Genomic DNA, 18,523 nt, shown 5'->3' with positions numbered 1-18,523 from the left:
TCTTCCATGAGACATTAAAAAAAAAAAGATAGGAACCTAATAAAAAACATAGTACAGTTTTACCCATGTTAAATGGTTAAGAAATTTGTAAATACTACAATAAACATGGCACTTTCCCTTGAAAAAAGAACTGAAGTTTGCTTGTGGAAGTGGCATTGAGAGGGTAATTAAGTTATTGTGAAGGGGTAGAGGGGGCCATGTGAATTCAATAGGAAAGCTGTACCCCCAGGTGTGGACAGGTGTGGCTCCTAACATGAAGTGGGCTGAGGTGGCTGGTAATTGTCTGAGGTGTGCAGGTTTTGGGTGTTCCAACACAGCTCAGTGCAGCCGGGCACAGTTTTCTGACTTTACCAAGTGCTTCTCACATATGAAATTGCGCACAAGGAAACATGAAATTCACATTATACTTAAACTGCTCTCCAATACATCAATCACGTTGGAACAAATATTTGCACTTCCAAACCAAGCGTTATAGCAAAACTGACTGTAGAGGAAGGCTAAACCAGAAACTAAGATTGGTTACCTGCGGATGGGAAGAATGGGGGAATGGGCAGGGGCGGTAGGGTCGAGGGGAGTGACACTTCTCAGAGGATACCTTTTTGTGTAGCTCTGACTCTTAGAACCAAGGTAATGGTTCACATATCCCCAAGGTAAATAAATCATTTAAATCAACCAGAATGTGAGGAGATCCCCAAGTGGAAAACCAACAGCAACGGATGAACCAAACTATATCACACAGGAATAATAAAACTACACTGAAGGAGGTGGGGAAGAAAATAGCTACCTTCAGTAATTTTGGAAAACAGTATTTTTGTTTTAACCACAAGGATTTATTGATGGATCAAATAATATAATTTTAATGATACAATCAGGTACAACCATGAATTAAAACAGTTTGTTATACACTGAAAAGGGGGAAAAGCCATAAACTTTGAACTTTAAATATGTAAGTCAGGGAGCCTCTGAAGTACTCCTTTAGCAGATCAGCATCAGACAATGCTTCCCTTTTAATACAATTCCTATGTTACATCACTTGATCACAAAGGCAGACTGATACTTCATGAAGAACGCATCACTCATTTATACTTGCACCATCCTGCCTGGCCACGCCTCTGTTCCCCCTCCCTCTACAATGCTATTCTGCAGCAATTTCCTTCCTAAGAGAATTGGGTGCCTTCCTAAACAAGGCCAGCAAGCAATGAGTCAGAGAAAGTCAGCCAAGGGCAGATATGGTAATGAATAAACTCATACAGACAGACATCAGGCTGACAACAGACTGCTGCAATATGGCCTAAACTAAGTTGTCTTTGGCAGAGAAGCTTGCTCAGACGTCTATACCACCACCTCAAGTTATGCGGCCAATGCACACCAGGAGCACACCAGGAGCTAGGAAGCCAGTAGAACCAGGCAGCTAATATTAGAATCCATTCAATGCTCTGGAACTGTACTGGTTGCTGAGTGTGGCTTCCAGCATAATCATCCACTTAGTGTAAAATTCCTGGAGAATTCTGTGCAAAACTTCAAGACACTGAGGATGATCTTTAAGTCTCTCAACACTTATCTTTCTACTTGGAAATATGAAGTGAAAACCATTCCAGTGCACGTAACACCAAGGAATAAACCATTTTGCAGAAAGGTGAACTCAGGAGGCTATACAAGGTACTTGGCTTCCTTGTTCAAGAAAGCCATGAGAAAGTCCCCAAGCACATTGTCAGAGCGGTCATTCTGGTGGTGATGGCGGCCCCAAACTAAGCAAAGCCCCAGGCATATGGTCATTTTCCAAGAGCCAATGCTGGGCTCACAAGGTAGCTACTTAGGTACGTGTGTTGGGGATCAGAGGCCAGAGGTAGAGTAAACTGGACAAGCCACTTGGAAGACTTGGCACTGCACATTTCAAGAAGAACACTTCACCTAGCAGCCCTTTGCTGACAGAACAGAGGGGGCAGGGGACCAAGAGACAGTCACATTCTTCTAAGAGACGTGTTGGTTACTGAAAGGCCCTTGGAGAGGCAACAACCTAAGACCCATTTAAGACTGAGGGCAGGTAAACTGCCAGACCACCAAACTATCTTGCCAGGTTGGAAATCTATTTAACAGGCATAGCTTGAGATAGATCAGAGGGGACCTGGAGGCTTAATACCAAGCAAGGAGACTGAAAGCCCAAGGGAATGGTGTGTTGGGTGACAGAGAAGGAGGACACCAAGGCCATATGAGAAAGGCCAAATGGGCACACCGAAGCCTAGCTGGAGGAAAGGCAACATGGCTCCAGTCTACATCCAGAGAAAGCACTTGGCTGTCTGGGTCCTGGCATAAATCCCCCTCTCGCTGTCTCAGATGGGGTGGACAAGTGGCATTCAACAGCATAACAGGGGAAGATGATATTTATAAACAGAGAACCAGTGAATGGATGTCAAAAGGAAATAGACCAGATGTGCCATTCTCTAATGCCCTGTTTACATTACACCAAAGGCAGGTTTGTGTTGACAGACCATAAGAGCATATGTATCAGCAGCAGTGCTCCAAGAGCAGGGGGATGATGGGCTGGAGGTGGGGCAGATGGACAAGAGGACTTGAAGTTCCAGTTCTTCAATACTAGAAAGCAAGGAACAGTTTGGTCTCGGTCCTTTAGTCAAGAAATTGTATGCTCATTTTCTGTTCTACATCGACCTTCTCCAAAACCTTAACAAACTCGGTGAAAGATATGGTGCTGTCCCCATTCAGATCAGCCTCCTGGATGGCTATGTCTGTGATGTTGCCCAGCTGCTCATCCAAGATGTTCACTCCAACCATCATGCGTAGCACTTGTAACAGCTCATCGTGGGAGATCTTGTCATCTTTATCCAAATCACAGAGTTGAAACGCAAAGTACAAATTGCTCTTTTGGCTGTTGAGTGGTTCAGGTCCATTCACCTCTTTGCTCTTCTCACTATTGCCAATGGGTCAGAAATGAGCCAAAGTTCTTATGAATCCATGGAAGTTTACCAGGTATTCTCCCTCTGGAAAGAAGGCACTGATGATCCTGTCCCCCAATGGTTGATGACAGGTTCTGGAATCTGCTGGAAATATTCCCAGCTGAGAGTCCCATTCCCTTTTTTGTCCAAGCTAGTGAACTGGCTGTACAGTCTGATGATCTGATTGTGGGAAAAGACAGTCTCCATCTTGATCTCCTCGAGCACTTCGTCTCATAGTAATGTGGAAGCCTGGAACCCCCATCCTAAGCTAACAGCTTCTCCAGGAGCAGCAACACCTGAAGCAGCAGCATTGGGAGGGTGGAAAGCTGTATTTTGACCATAAAGCTAAGGATGAAAAGAACTGTACACAAATACTGTGCTCCAGTTAGTAAATTTTCTTTTCGTGGGGTGGGGGTGGGGGGATGATGTAGCAATTCTGCAACTACTCTGTGTATACTAAGACTGAGTGAATAAATAAATATATTGTGGATAATGAGAGCCAGTTTCTCATTGGGAGAAGGAATCACAAATAAGGAAAGGAAGAAGTCTAGAATGAACTCTCTGGTGTTGGATTTTATCCAAGGTACCAGTACAAATTCATATATATCTATTCACATACATACACATTTATACATGCAGCTGGATATATATATAATAAATAAAGGTGTCTGTATATGCATGTGTGTATATGCAAACATATATTTCCTAGCTTTGTCAACTGAGAGAGCTTTAGAAGCAATGATACTCTAGCAATATTGAACACATCCAGTGCCCACATCATCTTTCTAAATACCATTCTCTAATGAAAGGAACCTGGACTCCTTAGAGAAATAGTTTATTCCAGGGCTGGGGCAGGGAAAATACATGCTGATCCTGGAATATCTTGTGGTGCCAGAAAGTAAGGAAGTGCTCAAAAATAGTAGGGGGCATGTTGAGAGGACAAGGGGGCCAACTTGCAGGAGCCCCCCCCCACCATGGCCAAATCTGGGATGGCTTGAGCAATAAAATAAACAATGATGATGATGGATTATAACACCCTCTTCCATTTTCTATCAAGAAGGAAAAGATGGGTCTTACGAGAAGGTAGCTCCTGAGAAAAACAAAACTAGCTTATCGAGGAATTAGAAGACTGAGAATGAAGCGCTGAGCCAGGAGAGAGGATGGAAGGCTGGCGCTGGAAGGAGGGGCATTTCAATAGCACTCAAGTAGCCCTGGGATAAAGACCATGTCACTGCCCCACTCTCTCTCCCATCCCCAGCTCACTTATCTCTTATCCATCCTCTCCCTCCTTCCCTTTCTACATGGGTTTGTGTTAAAGATTTTTTATATTCTACTGTTGGACAATAGAGTTGGGATCAAGAAACAATGACCAAGCCCTTCCTTTGCTAGAAAAGAATGAAACATACCCACTCTATCCTGGAAAAGTCTATTTTATTTTTATAAAAGATCTTCACGGTTTTGCAACCTCCCTCAGAAATACTTCGTTGTTTTGTGCGCTTCTGTCTACAAATGGGTCTGTCCATCCAAATCAAGTCTCTCTTGCTTCAGTTTAGGTGCTTCCCTTTGTCTCTTATCGTTTGCACCTTCAATTACTCCATCCTGCCTAAAGAAATAAGTTCAAATCATATTTAAGTGTGGCTCTTCAAACTCTCTACAATCTGATCCTAACTTACCTTTCCAGATGTATTTCCCATAAATCCCTTGCTCAGACCCTAGACCTCAGCGAAACCAAACTACTCATGCTTCTCTAGAAGATGTTCTGAACTCCTGAAATAATATGACCCCTTGGAATACCCTCTTTCCTGTTGTTGCCTATCATTTATTCCTTCATTGTGAAACAAAATTAACTGAGCACCTACTACTAATAAATAGCAAAGGGATGCAAAAATTGTGAGACAGGATCTTGCAATACAGAGTAGATAAATAGTAGAGGAAATTTTTTGGTAGTCAGTATCAGGTATTAATACCTGACTAGTGTGAGGTGTTAGAGTGGGGTGGGGTGGTAGGAGTAAACTTAGAAGAAAGGTAGCATTGAGAAGCCCTTGAAGGATGGGGAGGGATTTTGATATGAACATGTGGAGGAAAAGGATTACAGACTGAGGAAACCATGAGAGCAAGCCCACGGAGCCAGGAGAAAATGGAATGCTTAGACGCGAATCCAAATAATTTGGTTTGGTTGGTACATGGGATGTGTGAATGGAGGGTGCTGACTGTAATGCTTTAGTAGACCAGCTCTTGAAGGATCTTGAATGTCAGACCACAAAGTTTGAGTGTGAATTCATTCCACAGGTAGAGGATACTCTTGAAAGGTTTTGAGCATGGAAATAACATGATCAGAAAGAGCTGTGCTTTCTGAAGCTATCAGGCACTATGTGTACAGCAATAATTTCCTCAATTTCTAGAGGTTCTTTGTGTCATAGGGAGAAGAGAGCCTGATTTTAGTTCCAAATAGAAGACTGCAGGAGTGGGGATACCTTGTGCACGCCCCATTTAACTCACCGGTTTGGTCTTTGCAGAAGTAAGACAGATCTTGGAAACTGGTTGCCATGTTATCATAAAGTTAAGTAGCTGGTGACTAATTGTGGCTGCACTTCTGATGTGGCATTTTTATTGGACCAAATCAACACAGCACCTGGCATGTAGAATGGCACAACTATTGACCACCGCAAATACTTTTTTTCCCCTATACCTGTTTTCAGGATCACCAGAGGCAGTTTGCTTGTGAGGCACATCGGCTCTCCTGCTTCTACCATAACATAAGCTGCAGAGATTTTTAGCATCTTGACATCTACAGACCATCACACTGGTTCATACTTTTCTGATTGGACTGAGGAACAGGAGGTAGCAAATACTTTAGATGCCTTAGACACAGTAAGCCAGAGGTTGAAAGAGAAACAGCACCCCTGGCACCATGTACTTTGTCAGGGTCCAGTAAGGAAAACAGAAACCATCCCAGTTATGATAACAGAGAGAATATAGGGAAGTTATTGTAAGACTGAAAAGGTAAAATGTGAAACTGAGGTGACATAGAATTAGTAACTCCAGAAAGCAGCTAACACTCCTAGTGCTGGTGGAACAAAAGGAAGAAGGTGGGGTTATCAGAACCTGGAAGCTTGGAGGAGTGGCCCTGGGGTATTCAAACCCAGAACTCCAAAGAGGGGTCCCCGCCTGGCTGGTGCTGGTGTCCCAGGAGCTCAGAAGAGAGTCCCTGCAGATCTGGGACAGAGACCTCTGTTACATCAGGAGCACAAAACAAGGACCACACAGAGATCTTTGAGAAGGGGGCCCTGGGTGGCTGGAACTGACTGGTACCTCTCAGGGGGAATAAGGAGGCTGGTTCTAGGGGTATGGACAGATGATAGCTGAAACCAATCATGCAACTGGCATGAGGAACCGATGTTGGGATGAGGCTAACAGGAGCAGTGAGGGAGAAATCAGTCCCTTCTTTCTCTTGCAGCCTTTGGGGCTCCCTCTTGCACCCTCACTGGCAGGACCTAAGAGAGGGAGCAGCTGGCAAATGAGAAATGTTGTTTTCAGAGTCCCAGCATCAGAGCGTAGAAGAAGAGGTTGGGAACTGAGAGACCATAGCTTAATAACTAGCACAAAAACCAATGAAAGCATTAGCCAAGGAATCTGGCTTACATTAAACACTGTGAGAAATAAAGTTTCCTTGTTGCTGATGTCAGTTTGGAAATTCTTTCCTTCTTCCTTTTTTAAATGTTAGCCTGGCTGTGGAACAGCCTATAAAATTACTTGTCTGTACACATCATTAGAGAATGTTTTCAGACATCATTAGCATCCTGACGTCCACAGACCATCACAATGGTTCATACTTTTCTGATTGGACTGAGGAACAGGAAGTAGCCTGAGATGTTTTCACTGTTCAAAATATAGGCAGGCAATGGAATACAACTCACAACCTAAAGGAACAAACTACTGATACACGCAACTTGGATGAATCTCAAAGGCACTATGCTGAGTGAAAGAAACAAGTCTCAAAAGGTTTCATACTGCATGATTTCATTTACATGACATTCTCGAAAAGACAAAATGATAGTGATGGAGAAGAGAGCAGTGGTTGCCAGTCAAGAGTGGCGGGGGTGGGGGTGGGGGGGCTGTGACTACATAGGGCCAGCAAGAGGAAGTTTGGGGGGTAATAGAACTGTTCTATATCCTGATTGTGGTAGAGGTGACATGGGTCTATGCATGACATAAAATTCATAGACAGGACTAAAAAAAAAGTCAATTAAAAAAAAACAGAAAAGGGAAAAGCAGAATGTGTATGGCTTGTGTGTGAAAAGGTCTTATCTCTTTTTCATTTTTAAAAAATTTGCTGCAGTAAGGTCAAATATGACCCCACTGGGCTTTTGTCACACCTGGCCTGAGTTCCCAGTGAAAAACTGAACCTGGAGAGCAACTGAAAGTGCAACTTCTCCTCAGTTACCACAGGCCTTAGGCCCCCCAGCTGAGGGCAAGGCCTGGAGGGCCATGGAGAAATTCTCCCCCATCTCTGGGCTAGTCTGTTGACTCACACTGCCAGCTCCTCTGATTCAGAGGAGGATATTTGTGCTGTTTGTTGCAGTTCAAAGACTCTTTCTTCCCTGCACTTCAAGGCCCAGCCTGCCTTTTCCCCACACTTGTCTTTTATTTGGTGCTAGCAACCTTTGAGGACTGATGGAACTGAGTGGTCCTTGGCAGTGGCTCCACTAATTAGCCAAGCTGACTGCTGGGGATGAATAAGCTCCTCACTGGCATCAACGTCATGGCCATCATGGTCCAGTGGGCCTGTTTGGTGTTCTTCTTGACAATACAGAGCAATTCCCATGAATAAATGCCCAAGCTGACCGGCCAGCAGGAAGTACTCTCCATCCTGGGCTCCCTGTACCCCTCTTTTACCATTTATGGGAAGTCTACTTGCCACAAAGGCCTCAATATATAACTTCATTAATGCTCTGCACACTTAAAATGCTTCATTAATAGAATGTGATTAAGCAAAAAGTGTTCTTGAACTTTAAAATACAGAAATTATTTCACATTCCATCACCTGAGAATTTTTGCTGAACTCTAGCCAAGATCAGAAGGACAGACATATTCTCTGTGGGTCCATGCTCCCTTTCAAAAAGCATCTCTCTGGGTGAAAAGTGCACCATTACTATTGTCACTACAGCTTTGCTCATTAGGTGTAGGTCTCAAACCCAAAACATTCACCAACAGGATGGGATTCCAAAGTGAACGAGCATGCACTGTTTTGTGTCTGGCTTCTTTTGCTCCGTATACTCTCTTGAAGTCTATATTGTGTGTCTCTATAGCATATTCTTTTTTATTACCGTGTAGTATTCCACTGTATGGTTACAGTATTCCAAAATTTGTTTATTTATTCCTCTGTTGATGGGACATTTGGGTTGTTTCTAGTTGTTTGGTTGCCTGTTGCTATTTTGGAGTTGCTGGGTTTTATTGCTTTTGTTTATGAATAAAACTGCCATCAATATTTATGCACAAGCCTTTTTGTGGACCTGTGCATTTTTCTTACTTCCATATACCTAGGAGGAAATTAAAGGGGCAGTTTATTAGAAACTGCCAAACAGTTTCCAAAGAGGCTGCACCATTTTACACTCCCACCAGCAATTTATGAGCGTTCCGGTTGCTCTACATCTTTGCCAACACTAGGTATTACCAACCTTTTAAATTTTAGTCCCTTTAGCATAAAGTAGTAGTATGTCATTGTAGTTTTCATTTGGATTTTCCTAAAAAGTAATGATGTCAACTGCCTTTGTGTATGCTTATTGGCCTTTTGCATATTTTCTTTTGTAAAATGCCCCCAAAAGAGAATTGAGGAAGTGGTAGTGGCTGTATCTGTCCAGGAAGAAAAATAAAGGTATGATTTGGAAAAGCAGACTTATCAATAATAAGGGATTTTTTCCCCAGTCCTGACTGTTTACGCATTTTTTGGTGTTTTAAGTAGATATTAATGCACAGAATAGTTAAAAGAAGAACCCCTTAGGCACCTGTTCCCAGATATCTCCCTCTCCAGCCTGCCACCACTGTCCAGAATTTTGCTATAGAGATTGATTCCTTTGGGCTTGGCACTAGAAGTTCCAGATTCCTTAATGATATGAATTTGTGGTGTCCTTCTCGCTTCACAGCTGGCTGGGGATGCAGTGTGATGGGGGAGTTTAAGAGGAGGGCAGGAAGAGTTTGGGCACTTGGGGGAAAGAGGGCATGCCAGGCAGGGGTGCTGCTTTTGGCCCCTCAAAGAAGCATGAAGACCCTGAATGCCTGGGGGAGGGTGGTGCCAAAGGACAAATCCAGAAAGGACAGAAGGGTTTTGGAAATAGAACTTATCATTTTGTTTTCATACCCTGTTCACCTTAGTAAATGGCGGAGTTGAAGGGAGGGGAAGGGGGAAGCACAGTATGAAATAAAAATGAGGTTATTAAACATGTCTGTATGATAAGAGCACAGTGCCAGCTAGTGGGAGATTTGGGGGCAGTCGCAAGGAAATCAAAGTGCTATGTAATTGTAATGGCAAGAGTGATAAGTGAAGAAGGCATTGCTAGCTTCCTCTCATGAAGACCAAAGCATTCACACACGTCTAACAGGTACACCCACTCGTATGAAGAAAACCTGAGGCAGACCAGGTCCCTTCCATCTCACTGACAGGCCAGGGTAGGTGTAGAAATGAAGGGACTTGGTCTAAGGACAAAGAAGCCCCATGGTAGGGTGAGAATAAGAGGCCAGGTCATGGGACTAGGAACTCAGTGTGGCTTGCAATGGACATTTTCACTCTCAGATTTTATTCCTGTGTTCAAATGCAATACAACACCCAGTTTCAAGTATTTCTCACATTTAAGACCACAAGATAGTACAAAAATCAGCTCCGAAAGTCCATTGTTATAAATGCCATGTGGTATCCATTAGATCACAAACCAAAGCCAATTTTTAAAAACATTTCCTGCTGGAATACGCACAACATTCTGACAGATGTCTTTTGGAAAGTTTTGAAGCAAAATGAGCCCCCAATCGGCATATAAAATAAAACCTAAAAGAAAGTGATATTTTTTTCTTTTGGCAATAAGAGAAAGATTGGGGGAAATCTTGAGATCTTTGGAGAAATGCTGGTTTGGAGCCACAAAAGCAGGGAAACGAACTTTTCTCATATGTAGACTTGAAGAAAGATTGGGGCTTGAAAAATATTCTTTTCACTATTGACTATCCTGTTATTTCTTATTCTGAACACTGGTCATAAATAGGACTATAGCTTTTGTTGAGGCAGTCTCATGGGAAGCTACAGAAAAGGATTTGAGGGTATTACTTATGGGACCAACAGGAAATGGGGTGAAGGTGTCAAAGAAGCATCTTTTTGTCAGGGCCAAGATGGGGCATGACTGGTAGTGGCTGATTCTATACTGGTGCAACTTGGAGTCTGAAGCCTCTCAAAACTGGTGGTTGGAGGGCCAGACTGGGCCTTTTACTCTTGCTTTTTTTTCCCCAACATCTTGTTATGAACAATTTCAAAAATACAGAAAAGTTGAAAGAATTGTCTGGCAAACAACCATATGCCCACCAGGGAGGAATCCTTTTTAATCTGACCATTTGTTTCCACCGGGGCTGATTTCTGCCCTTTTCAGAGAAATGCTCTTGAATGAATGACTGAGTGCTCATCTAACAGTCTTCCCCCACACCTACCCCAGGGAAACCAAGGTGGTTCTCTGTCACCCCTGCACTGATGAATAATTCCAAAACCAGCAGTCCCTACGGGTCTGCTTCTGATATTTGTTTTGGATGCTTCTTGCTCACGCCATCTCGTCTCCTCCTGTGTCTTATCTTTGATCTGGTCTTGGATGTTGTATGGAAAAACATATGCAGAGATAATTTGATGTTATTTCTTTAGGAGAAGATTTTTATTTGCTTATGCCTAGCACCCAGGAGTGCGAGCAGCACAACAAATATTTATTGAGCAGTATTGAGGGGGGAGGAATACAGTTGTGAATAAGAAACAGTTCCTGCCTTTACAAGTCTTACTCTGAATAAGCAATAAGATTCGTTTGAATAGGGACTTTAAAGAATGATTTAGTTCCTACAAGTTTGGTCAGCGTCCAGCTTGTCCTAACCTTCTCCATCTGCACCCTCTAAGGAGTGACATGCTGGGTCATGCCGACAGGCCCTGAAGTATCCATTCTCTTGCAGTATCCTTAGGCCATTTAGAAAAAAAAAAATTCTATGAACTGATGATTGCATTCACCATACAAAAGCCTAATCAGTGATAATCAGAACAATTTTACTTCCTTCAGCCAGATACCCAGGAGAGAGAACGCTTTAAAAACACTACACTGAGGCAGTTACTAATTCGTGGCTGAACTAAAACCATAGCCCAATTTAATTTTTTTATTCAATTTTATTGATATATAGTCACATACTATGCAGCCATACAAAACAAAGTGTACATTCAATTGTTTACAGTACCATTATATAGTTGTGCATTCATCACCAAACTTAATTTTTGACATTTTTATTACCACACACACAAAAATAATAAGAATAAAAATTAAAGAGAAAAAGAACAATTAAAGTAAAAAAGAACACTGGGTGCCTTTTTTTTTTCCTTCCCCTATTTTTCTACTCATCCATCCATAAACTAGACAAAGGGGAGTGTGGTTCATATGGCTTTCCCAATCACATTATCACCCCCTCATAAGCTACATTTTTATACAATCATCTTCAAGATTCATGGGTTCTGGGCCAAGTTAATTTTATAAATGCGACTACTCTAAATCTACAGACCACCCACAGGGACTCAAGTGCTTCTGTCTAAGTGGCGGAACCAAAGAATACAGTCCAGAGAACCTAGCTTTGGCCCTCATGAACTAGAAGTTGGAACTACGACTGACACAGCAGAGAGGCTGAAGAGCTGAGGAGGCATCCACTGTGAAAAAACCCACTGCGGGGACCTCGATGTAATCATGGGGACCACAACTGAATAGTCTCAGCAAACTCTCTAGACTTGCCTTTCTTACTCATTTCCAGGTGTTGTTACCTCACGCTTGTTTAATGGGGTGGACAGTTTTCACAAATAGATGAAAAATAAAACCACTCCCCATGCCCCACTCCTGGAAAAGATATTTGACAGGAGAACAGATTTAGGAGATTTAAGACAACTACCAAAATTAACATATTAATATGATTGATAGGTTTTCTGATCTGCAAGTTTCCTACTGTGTAATTTTTTGAAAATCCTTTCACGAGGCACCAAAGTTTTGAAGTAGGTCCTTTTCCCACATAGGCTTTGCATTTAGGATCTCTTTTTCCTACTTGCATGAGTTTTCTCTCTATTTTATGCATGCCGGTACCTTACTTGATATCTCCACATCATTATCTGTTACTGCCTCTTATGAAAGAAGCTGGTTAGTGTTGGAACTCGGGTCGCATACACCACATCTGTCAGAATGTGCACTTTCAACGAGGGAGTCATAGACCTGCCAATACCATCTGTCACAATGAAGGTCAACATTAAAGGTAACTGGGCCTGAGGAGATGACCTTCTCTTTGCTTAAAAAATGAATGAGCAACTCTGTCAGTTAAAACCTAGAAACTTGGAAGAGAATTAGCCCTTGAACCTTCCCAAAAGAAATGCCCGTCTGAGAATAATGAGGCCCAGCATTCACCAAGACTGCGTCTCTGATGGAACCAAGAGTTAGATGTGGTTTCCTATACCTGTTATTCACCTATTTGTGCTAGGATGGTAAACACCCTTGGATTCTGCGGTGTCTGCTTCCTCCGAAGATCTTGAGCATGACCCTGGCTTTATTTGGGTTTCCACTGTTAAAACACACAGAACTGGTATTGCTGAACGAACAAATACTGTGTGGAGCTCTTACAATAAGAAAGGCACTTTGTTGGCATTATGGAAGAAGACCAAAAGGAAAATTAAATATGGCTCCTGACCTCCAGGAATTCACTGTCTAATAGATGAAAAATACATGCAGGAGTAATTCTTGTGGCATTAAAGCAGTGCTATAGGGTCAGTGCTATAATAGAGATCTAAATGAATCCAAAGCTGACAAGGCTTAGACTTTAAAAGAATATCAATGTCATTCTCAGTAGATCCTGAAAGGGGATTCTGGTTACCAGATTATTCTCCAAACAGGACTGTCCACAGAATTTGGAAGGCCCAGTGCAAAATGAAAATGCAGGACCCCTTATTCAACAATGAAGACTTTCAAGACAGTTCAGCAGAGCCTAGTAGGGCCTTTCCAAGCACCGGGCCCTGTGTGGCTGCAAGAAATCAGCCCTGTCTCTGAATATGGTTAGCCTAAGAATACGAGGAAGAGGCCAAGTTTCAGAAGTCCAGAGGAGGAAGTTAAGCACAAGAAATTTCCTTTTAAGTAGTGCACAGGAAAATAAAATCACTCCAAGGAAACAAAATAAGCCAGTCTTTCCCAAATTAGCAAACAGGGTTGGGGTCTAAAAGACAGAGAAATCCTGATTTGCAAAGACAGTTTCACAGATAGTGCACAACTAGAAGGGAAGTATAATAGCAGCAGTCACTGATGCATAGAGCTTAAGATGGGCTCGGATTCTTCTACATGCATTACATATATTTACTCATTTAAATCCTCAAAACAGTCCTGGAGGGGCTATTTCCCTATGTTACAGATGAGGAAACTGACCTTGGAGAGGGTGAGTAATTGCCCTTGTCACACAGCAAATAAGTGGTGGAGGCAGGATTTGAACCCAGACACTCAAGCTCCACCATGATTTCTGCTACCTTGCATAAAATATTCATTGAAAAGGCAGGTCGGAAGGTTGGGAAGAAGGGAGGGAGGGAGGAGGAAGAGAGCTGTCCCGGCCCGCGGGACGATCAGCGGAGGCTCCAAGTCCTGCGAAGGAAGAATGGTATGGGACAAGAGACACGAAGAATGACAGCAAGACACGTTTCTGATCAAGCTGCAAAATTTTATTGAAGAGGCAGGGTATATATATTCTAAGGGTGGAGGGAGTGGCTAGTAAGGACGGGTGGCAATCTAGGATTGGCTGCTGCTGTTGCTAGGGTGGAAGGCAGATGTAGGGGGATTGGCGGTTGCTGTTGCTGGGGGCCTGGGATTGGTGGTAACTGTTGCTGGGGTGGATGGCCAATGGGCGGCTACTGTTTAGGCGCGAACTAGCTACTGCTTAGGCGGGAACTACTGTTACTTCCTTGAAGAAGGCTAATTATAGCTTAGGCTGTTCTTGCATCAGCCCTGGCGGCCATGTTGCATGTTACCGGTATCGCTGAAGGTGAATATTATATATGCTACCTTAATTGTCCCCAAAAGAGAGCGAGGGAGGGAGGAGGAAGTTGCCCCAGCACATTCACTCAGTAATATCATCAATCTGGCTTCACCGGGGTGGACCGTGTGTTCGTGTGTGCATGTCTTTTTAATTTTTTTCTTCTTTTGCATTTCATGTTCATAGTTTCACAGCACCCATTCGCCCTTTCCCACTGAGTGTTGCCACATGACCCCATGGAGTAGAAAGGTATTGGCTCTGAGAACCTTCCTTCACAGCCCTAGCCCACTCTCTGGAGACACATTCGCCTTCTCGTCTCTTTTAACTTTATCACAAACTCTGTTTCTAATAGTTTTTTTTCTTTTAAATCAATTTAAAGAGTGATATTTTCCTAACTTGAATGAAATAAAATATAATTTATGCAGCCATGCCGTTGGCTTTTTCCTCCATTTTCCTCAGTTCCAGATGGGCCTTACCTAATGCTTGCTGCTCCTGGCCTTTGGGGTTGGGAGGAAAGCAATTCCGACCTGTCCTGTATTTACCAGAGCTGTAAAGGTTCAGCTTCTCAAGTCAAAAAAGAGAACAGGTCAAAAGGATTCTCTGGCAGCCAGTTGTCCCTGTCACTGTTAAATACCAAGTGTGGCCTCTAGTGGTGGGGGTTTCTCTCCAGTTCTCTCCCTCCCTCCCTCTTGTTCTCTCTCTTGCTCTCTCTCTCTCTCTCTCTGCATGCACCAAACTTTTTTTTTCACTCTTTCAAAGTTACCTAGGAAACAAAGTCTTTTGTGCTCGAACTTTATTTGAGCTATTCGCTTCGCTGGGAATCTGCACAAAGGCTGAAGAGAGAAAGAAGGTTGCAATGTTTTACTAAAAAGTTCATGGCAAACACATTTCTCTCAAGGGGGGGAATCATATCCACTTGGGTGTGTTGGGGGGCTTGCAGAAACCTCTGACAAGGTAAGCAAATGCCGTGGGTTAGTTTGAACAAATGGCTTTGGAATCGGCTCTTTAAGGGGACTTGAGAACAGCTCATTTGACAATATGTGGTAATTTGATGATCTGGGAAATCCTCTGAAGCAACAGGGCATGATGTGAGGAAGAGAAATTAAAAAAAATTAATGCTGATTTTAGTACAGAATTTTATTAAAACTGTACTTGCATAGGAGGAGAAAAATATTTATTTTATACAAATACCTGCCTTCTCCAAATGTATAAAATGACAAAACTAGGTTCAGTGGTAAAAACAGAATCTTTTAAAAATCTGGTTTAAGAACCCAACCCTAAAATAAATGCTGGAGTGGAGTCTTTTTTACTAATCTGGGCTAGGAGCCCAATTCTGAAATAAAAGTTAGACATTAATTATTTATCAAAGATTTGGATGGAGAATTTCCAAATGTCATACACATAGAAGTAAAAACCTCTAACTGCACAGCTGGAAGAAAAGCCTCGCACTGCAAAGCTGAAAGACATAAGCTTGGACTGTTGTACCTTTCCAAATTTGATAAAGAACACATTTGAATCTTTTCCCCAATAATAACATTTGAATTTTCTACCAGAGTTGGTGGAAGAAAATCCTCATTTTTACTTCTCCGTGTGTATACAACATCAATGAAATGGAGTTTTAAAAATGTTTTTCACACATGTAGTCCTGCAGTTAAATTAACTCCTTGTGTTTTAATCTGGACTCTCCGAGGTGGTTGGCTTTTCCTGCAGGTGACGTGTTCTGGAATGTCTCCTGACTCCAGGTTTTCTGACCTGGTTTCTGAACTTTTTCACAGGCATCTAAATCATCTTCTTCCTTTGATCCTAGTCATCTAGAGTCTCAAAACTTGTCATAGGAATTTGTGGTGAATTAGATATCCAGATCATGGGCCTACCTTTCACTAGATTGGAGATGCACATTTTTCTTCAGTTTGGCTACCTTTGTCTCTCCTCTTAATTCCATTTACCCTAAAAAGCATGTTTGTTACTTATTTTGTTGTTTCCTTTGTATCGCCTGTCTATTGAAACAATACTTTGAACTACTGTGCTTACTATTTCTAGGAATTCTCCTTTGTCTTAAAGACTTATTTCTGACCTCATTTCTCTCAGCTAAACTATGGAATTCCTTATATGTGTGCTTATGGATAAACGATGGTGGCTGAGTCTGAATGTATTTCATTTGCAGTCCCATCCCCTGGAGGACAAAGATACAGATGTCATGTTAGGGCAGAGGCCGAAAAACCCCATACACAATATCGCCTCGACACTGGACAAGCAGACCAACTGGAGCAAAGCATTGCCTCTCCCAACGCCAGAGGAGAAGATGAAACAAGATGCCCAAGTGATTTCTTCTTGCATTATTCCCATCAATGTCACTGGTACCGTTCTGTTTTTTCCTTAGGGGTGGTCGGGTCCGAATATTCTGTGTACTAAATATGTCCAAAGCCTGGGTTGCTGGGCCTACTCAGTTAAGAATATTGCTTTGTAAACAAGTAATACCATTTTCATCAAAATGCAGTCCTGAAGATGTGCAGTATGCTTCTGTCAGGTTTTGACCATTAATTTACACAGGCTGTGCTGTGTCACTTGTTATGTAAATGACAGTTTCTCTTTGAAAAAAAAAATCACCAAATAGCTCTTTGACCATAGCTGCCTGAAATAATTGGCAAAAGTGGCAGTGATTAATCTTCTGATAATGCCGTGTGACACTGCAAGACAGAAAACAGCAAACCCCAGGTTTCTAAATCTGCAAGTAACGGTCCTTCAGAGCAACTATAAACTCTGTTTTCATGCTTCCTTGGATGAAGGGAGGCTTTTTTTTTTTAGGGGCTGTGTAGCCTTGTGTATTGATTTCAGCAATTTCTGATGAAACGATTTATAGATACATAGATGAAGGCTGAATTCTATTCTAAAACCAGCAAGCTTGTCTTCCTTTCACTGTCTGCTTTCTTCTTCCTGTGCATGAAGAGTCTGAGTATTAGTCTAGGTAGAATGGAAGACTGTCTGGACTTTTCTTCAAAAATTTATTGGCAGCAATGTCAAATTCAAGAATTGGATCTGATAATCCTGTAAATTGTAAGTAAAACAGTGTTAGAAAATATTCTTTCAAATATAGAAATTCAAAGATCCATTGGGCCTTCTTTAAACATTTCTAACAGTTACATCTGAACTTATCTGTAGATTGAAACTTTCAAAACAGCCGTAGCATGACATTTGCCTCCTGACGCCATGTGACTAGCAATCAGGATAAATGATGAGGCGGCCAAATTCCAAAATCAGCATTATGGCTTTCGGAGGCGAAGCTCACTCAAAAATCCATGGTGTATGCCTGTGTCAGATAAGAGTTTGAGTTCCAAATTCCCCACTGCTCTCACCCTACCCGTCCTTCTAGTTCTTCTAGGACTGCATGTAGTGTCATTAATGTGATCACAGAGAGAAAATCAACAAGCATTGTGGTTTGTCTCGTGTTTACAAAAACAAACAAATGTTGTTAAGACTGGGAATTCCGGCTTTATAGTCGGTACAGAAGGTGGATCCATTTAAGTGCAGGATTGGGGACTACCCTGTTATTTTTATTTTATATTGATAAGATGCCTGGTGCTAAAATAAAAATCATCGCATTTAGTCAGCAGGAGAAAGTAGACAGAATTACATGATTTAAAAAACAAATCTCTTGCCTGTTGAGTTTCCTCCAGGTGCGTGCGTGCGTGCGTGCGTGCGTGCGTGCGTGCGTGCGTGCGTCCGTCCGTCCGTCCGTCCGTCCGTCCGTCCGTCTGTCTGTCTGTCTGTCTGTCTGTCTGTCTGTCGTGGTTCAGGCCCAGGAGGTGAAGGGGGAGAAACCTCACAAAGATGCTTTTAATGAAGAAATGGGTCAGGATATGTTAGCTGAACTAAGTCAGATTAACACCTTGGCTCTGGCTTTACCACGGAAAGGTATCGGCTTCAAAGAGCACAGAAACAGACCAGTGAATAGTAGGAACTAAAAGTAATAAGTCTTGAAGTGGCCATTTCTGTGTGGGAGAATGCTTTTGCGATGTTATTTTTCTCTTCTTTTTCTTTTGATTTTCCTTCTTTGTTTGTTACTTTTGGCATTGCAAGCCATTGCAGAGAGCTGCATTTAGAAGTAAAGCTTAATGTACTGCAGCATAATTTCAACAAGAGCCAAATAAGGGCTCCCTTATGTTGGTTCACAGACTTAATCCAAACTCTTCCTTGACTTCCGATCAATAAATTTCACTGTGTTCCAAGCAAACGAAAATTTGTTTGCCATTTCTAAAGTCTAATGAGACCTATTTGCGGGTTGCAGGAGTTGGTTTTGACAGAGAGGC

The 18,523-nt window shown here is 42.3% G+C and overlaps 1 protein-coding gene and 1 pseudogene across 1 annotated transcript in view; one reads left to right on the top strand and one right to left on the bottom strand.

Annotated features, from left to right (window-relative positions):
- NHS (NHS actin remodeling regulator) overlaps positions 1-18,523 on the top strand; it is a 45,523-nt gene that overhangs the window by 19,680 nt on the left and 7,320 nt on the right. Inside the window, 2 exon segments of the mRNA XM_037822697.1 lie at positions 16,381-16,573; positions 18,502-18,522. Coding sequence (XP_037678625.1) covers positions 16,381-16,573; positions 18,502-18,522 — 214 coding nt within the window.
- Positions 2,626-5,499, bottom strand: LOC119524209 (annotated as a pseudogene).

Source organism: Choloepus didactylus, chromosome Y (genome assembly GCF_015220235.1).
Source record: "Choloepus didactylus isolate mChoDid1 chromosome Y, mChoDid1.pri, whole genome shotgun sequence".
Classification (NCBI taxonomy): domain Eukaryota; kingdom Metazoa; phylum Chordata; class Mammalia; order Pilosa; family Megalonychidae; genus Choloepus; species Choloepus didactylus.
The sequence above is the reverse complement of the archived record's forward strand: the minus strand, read 5'-3'. Positions and strand labels throughout refer to the sequence as shown.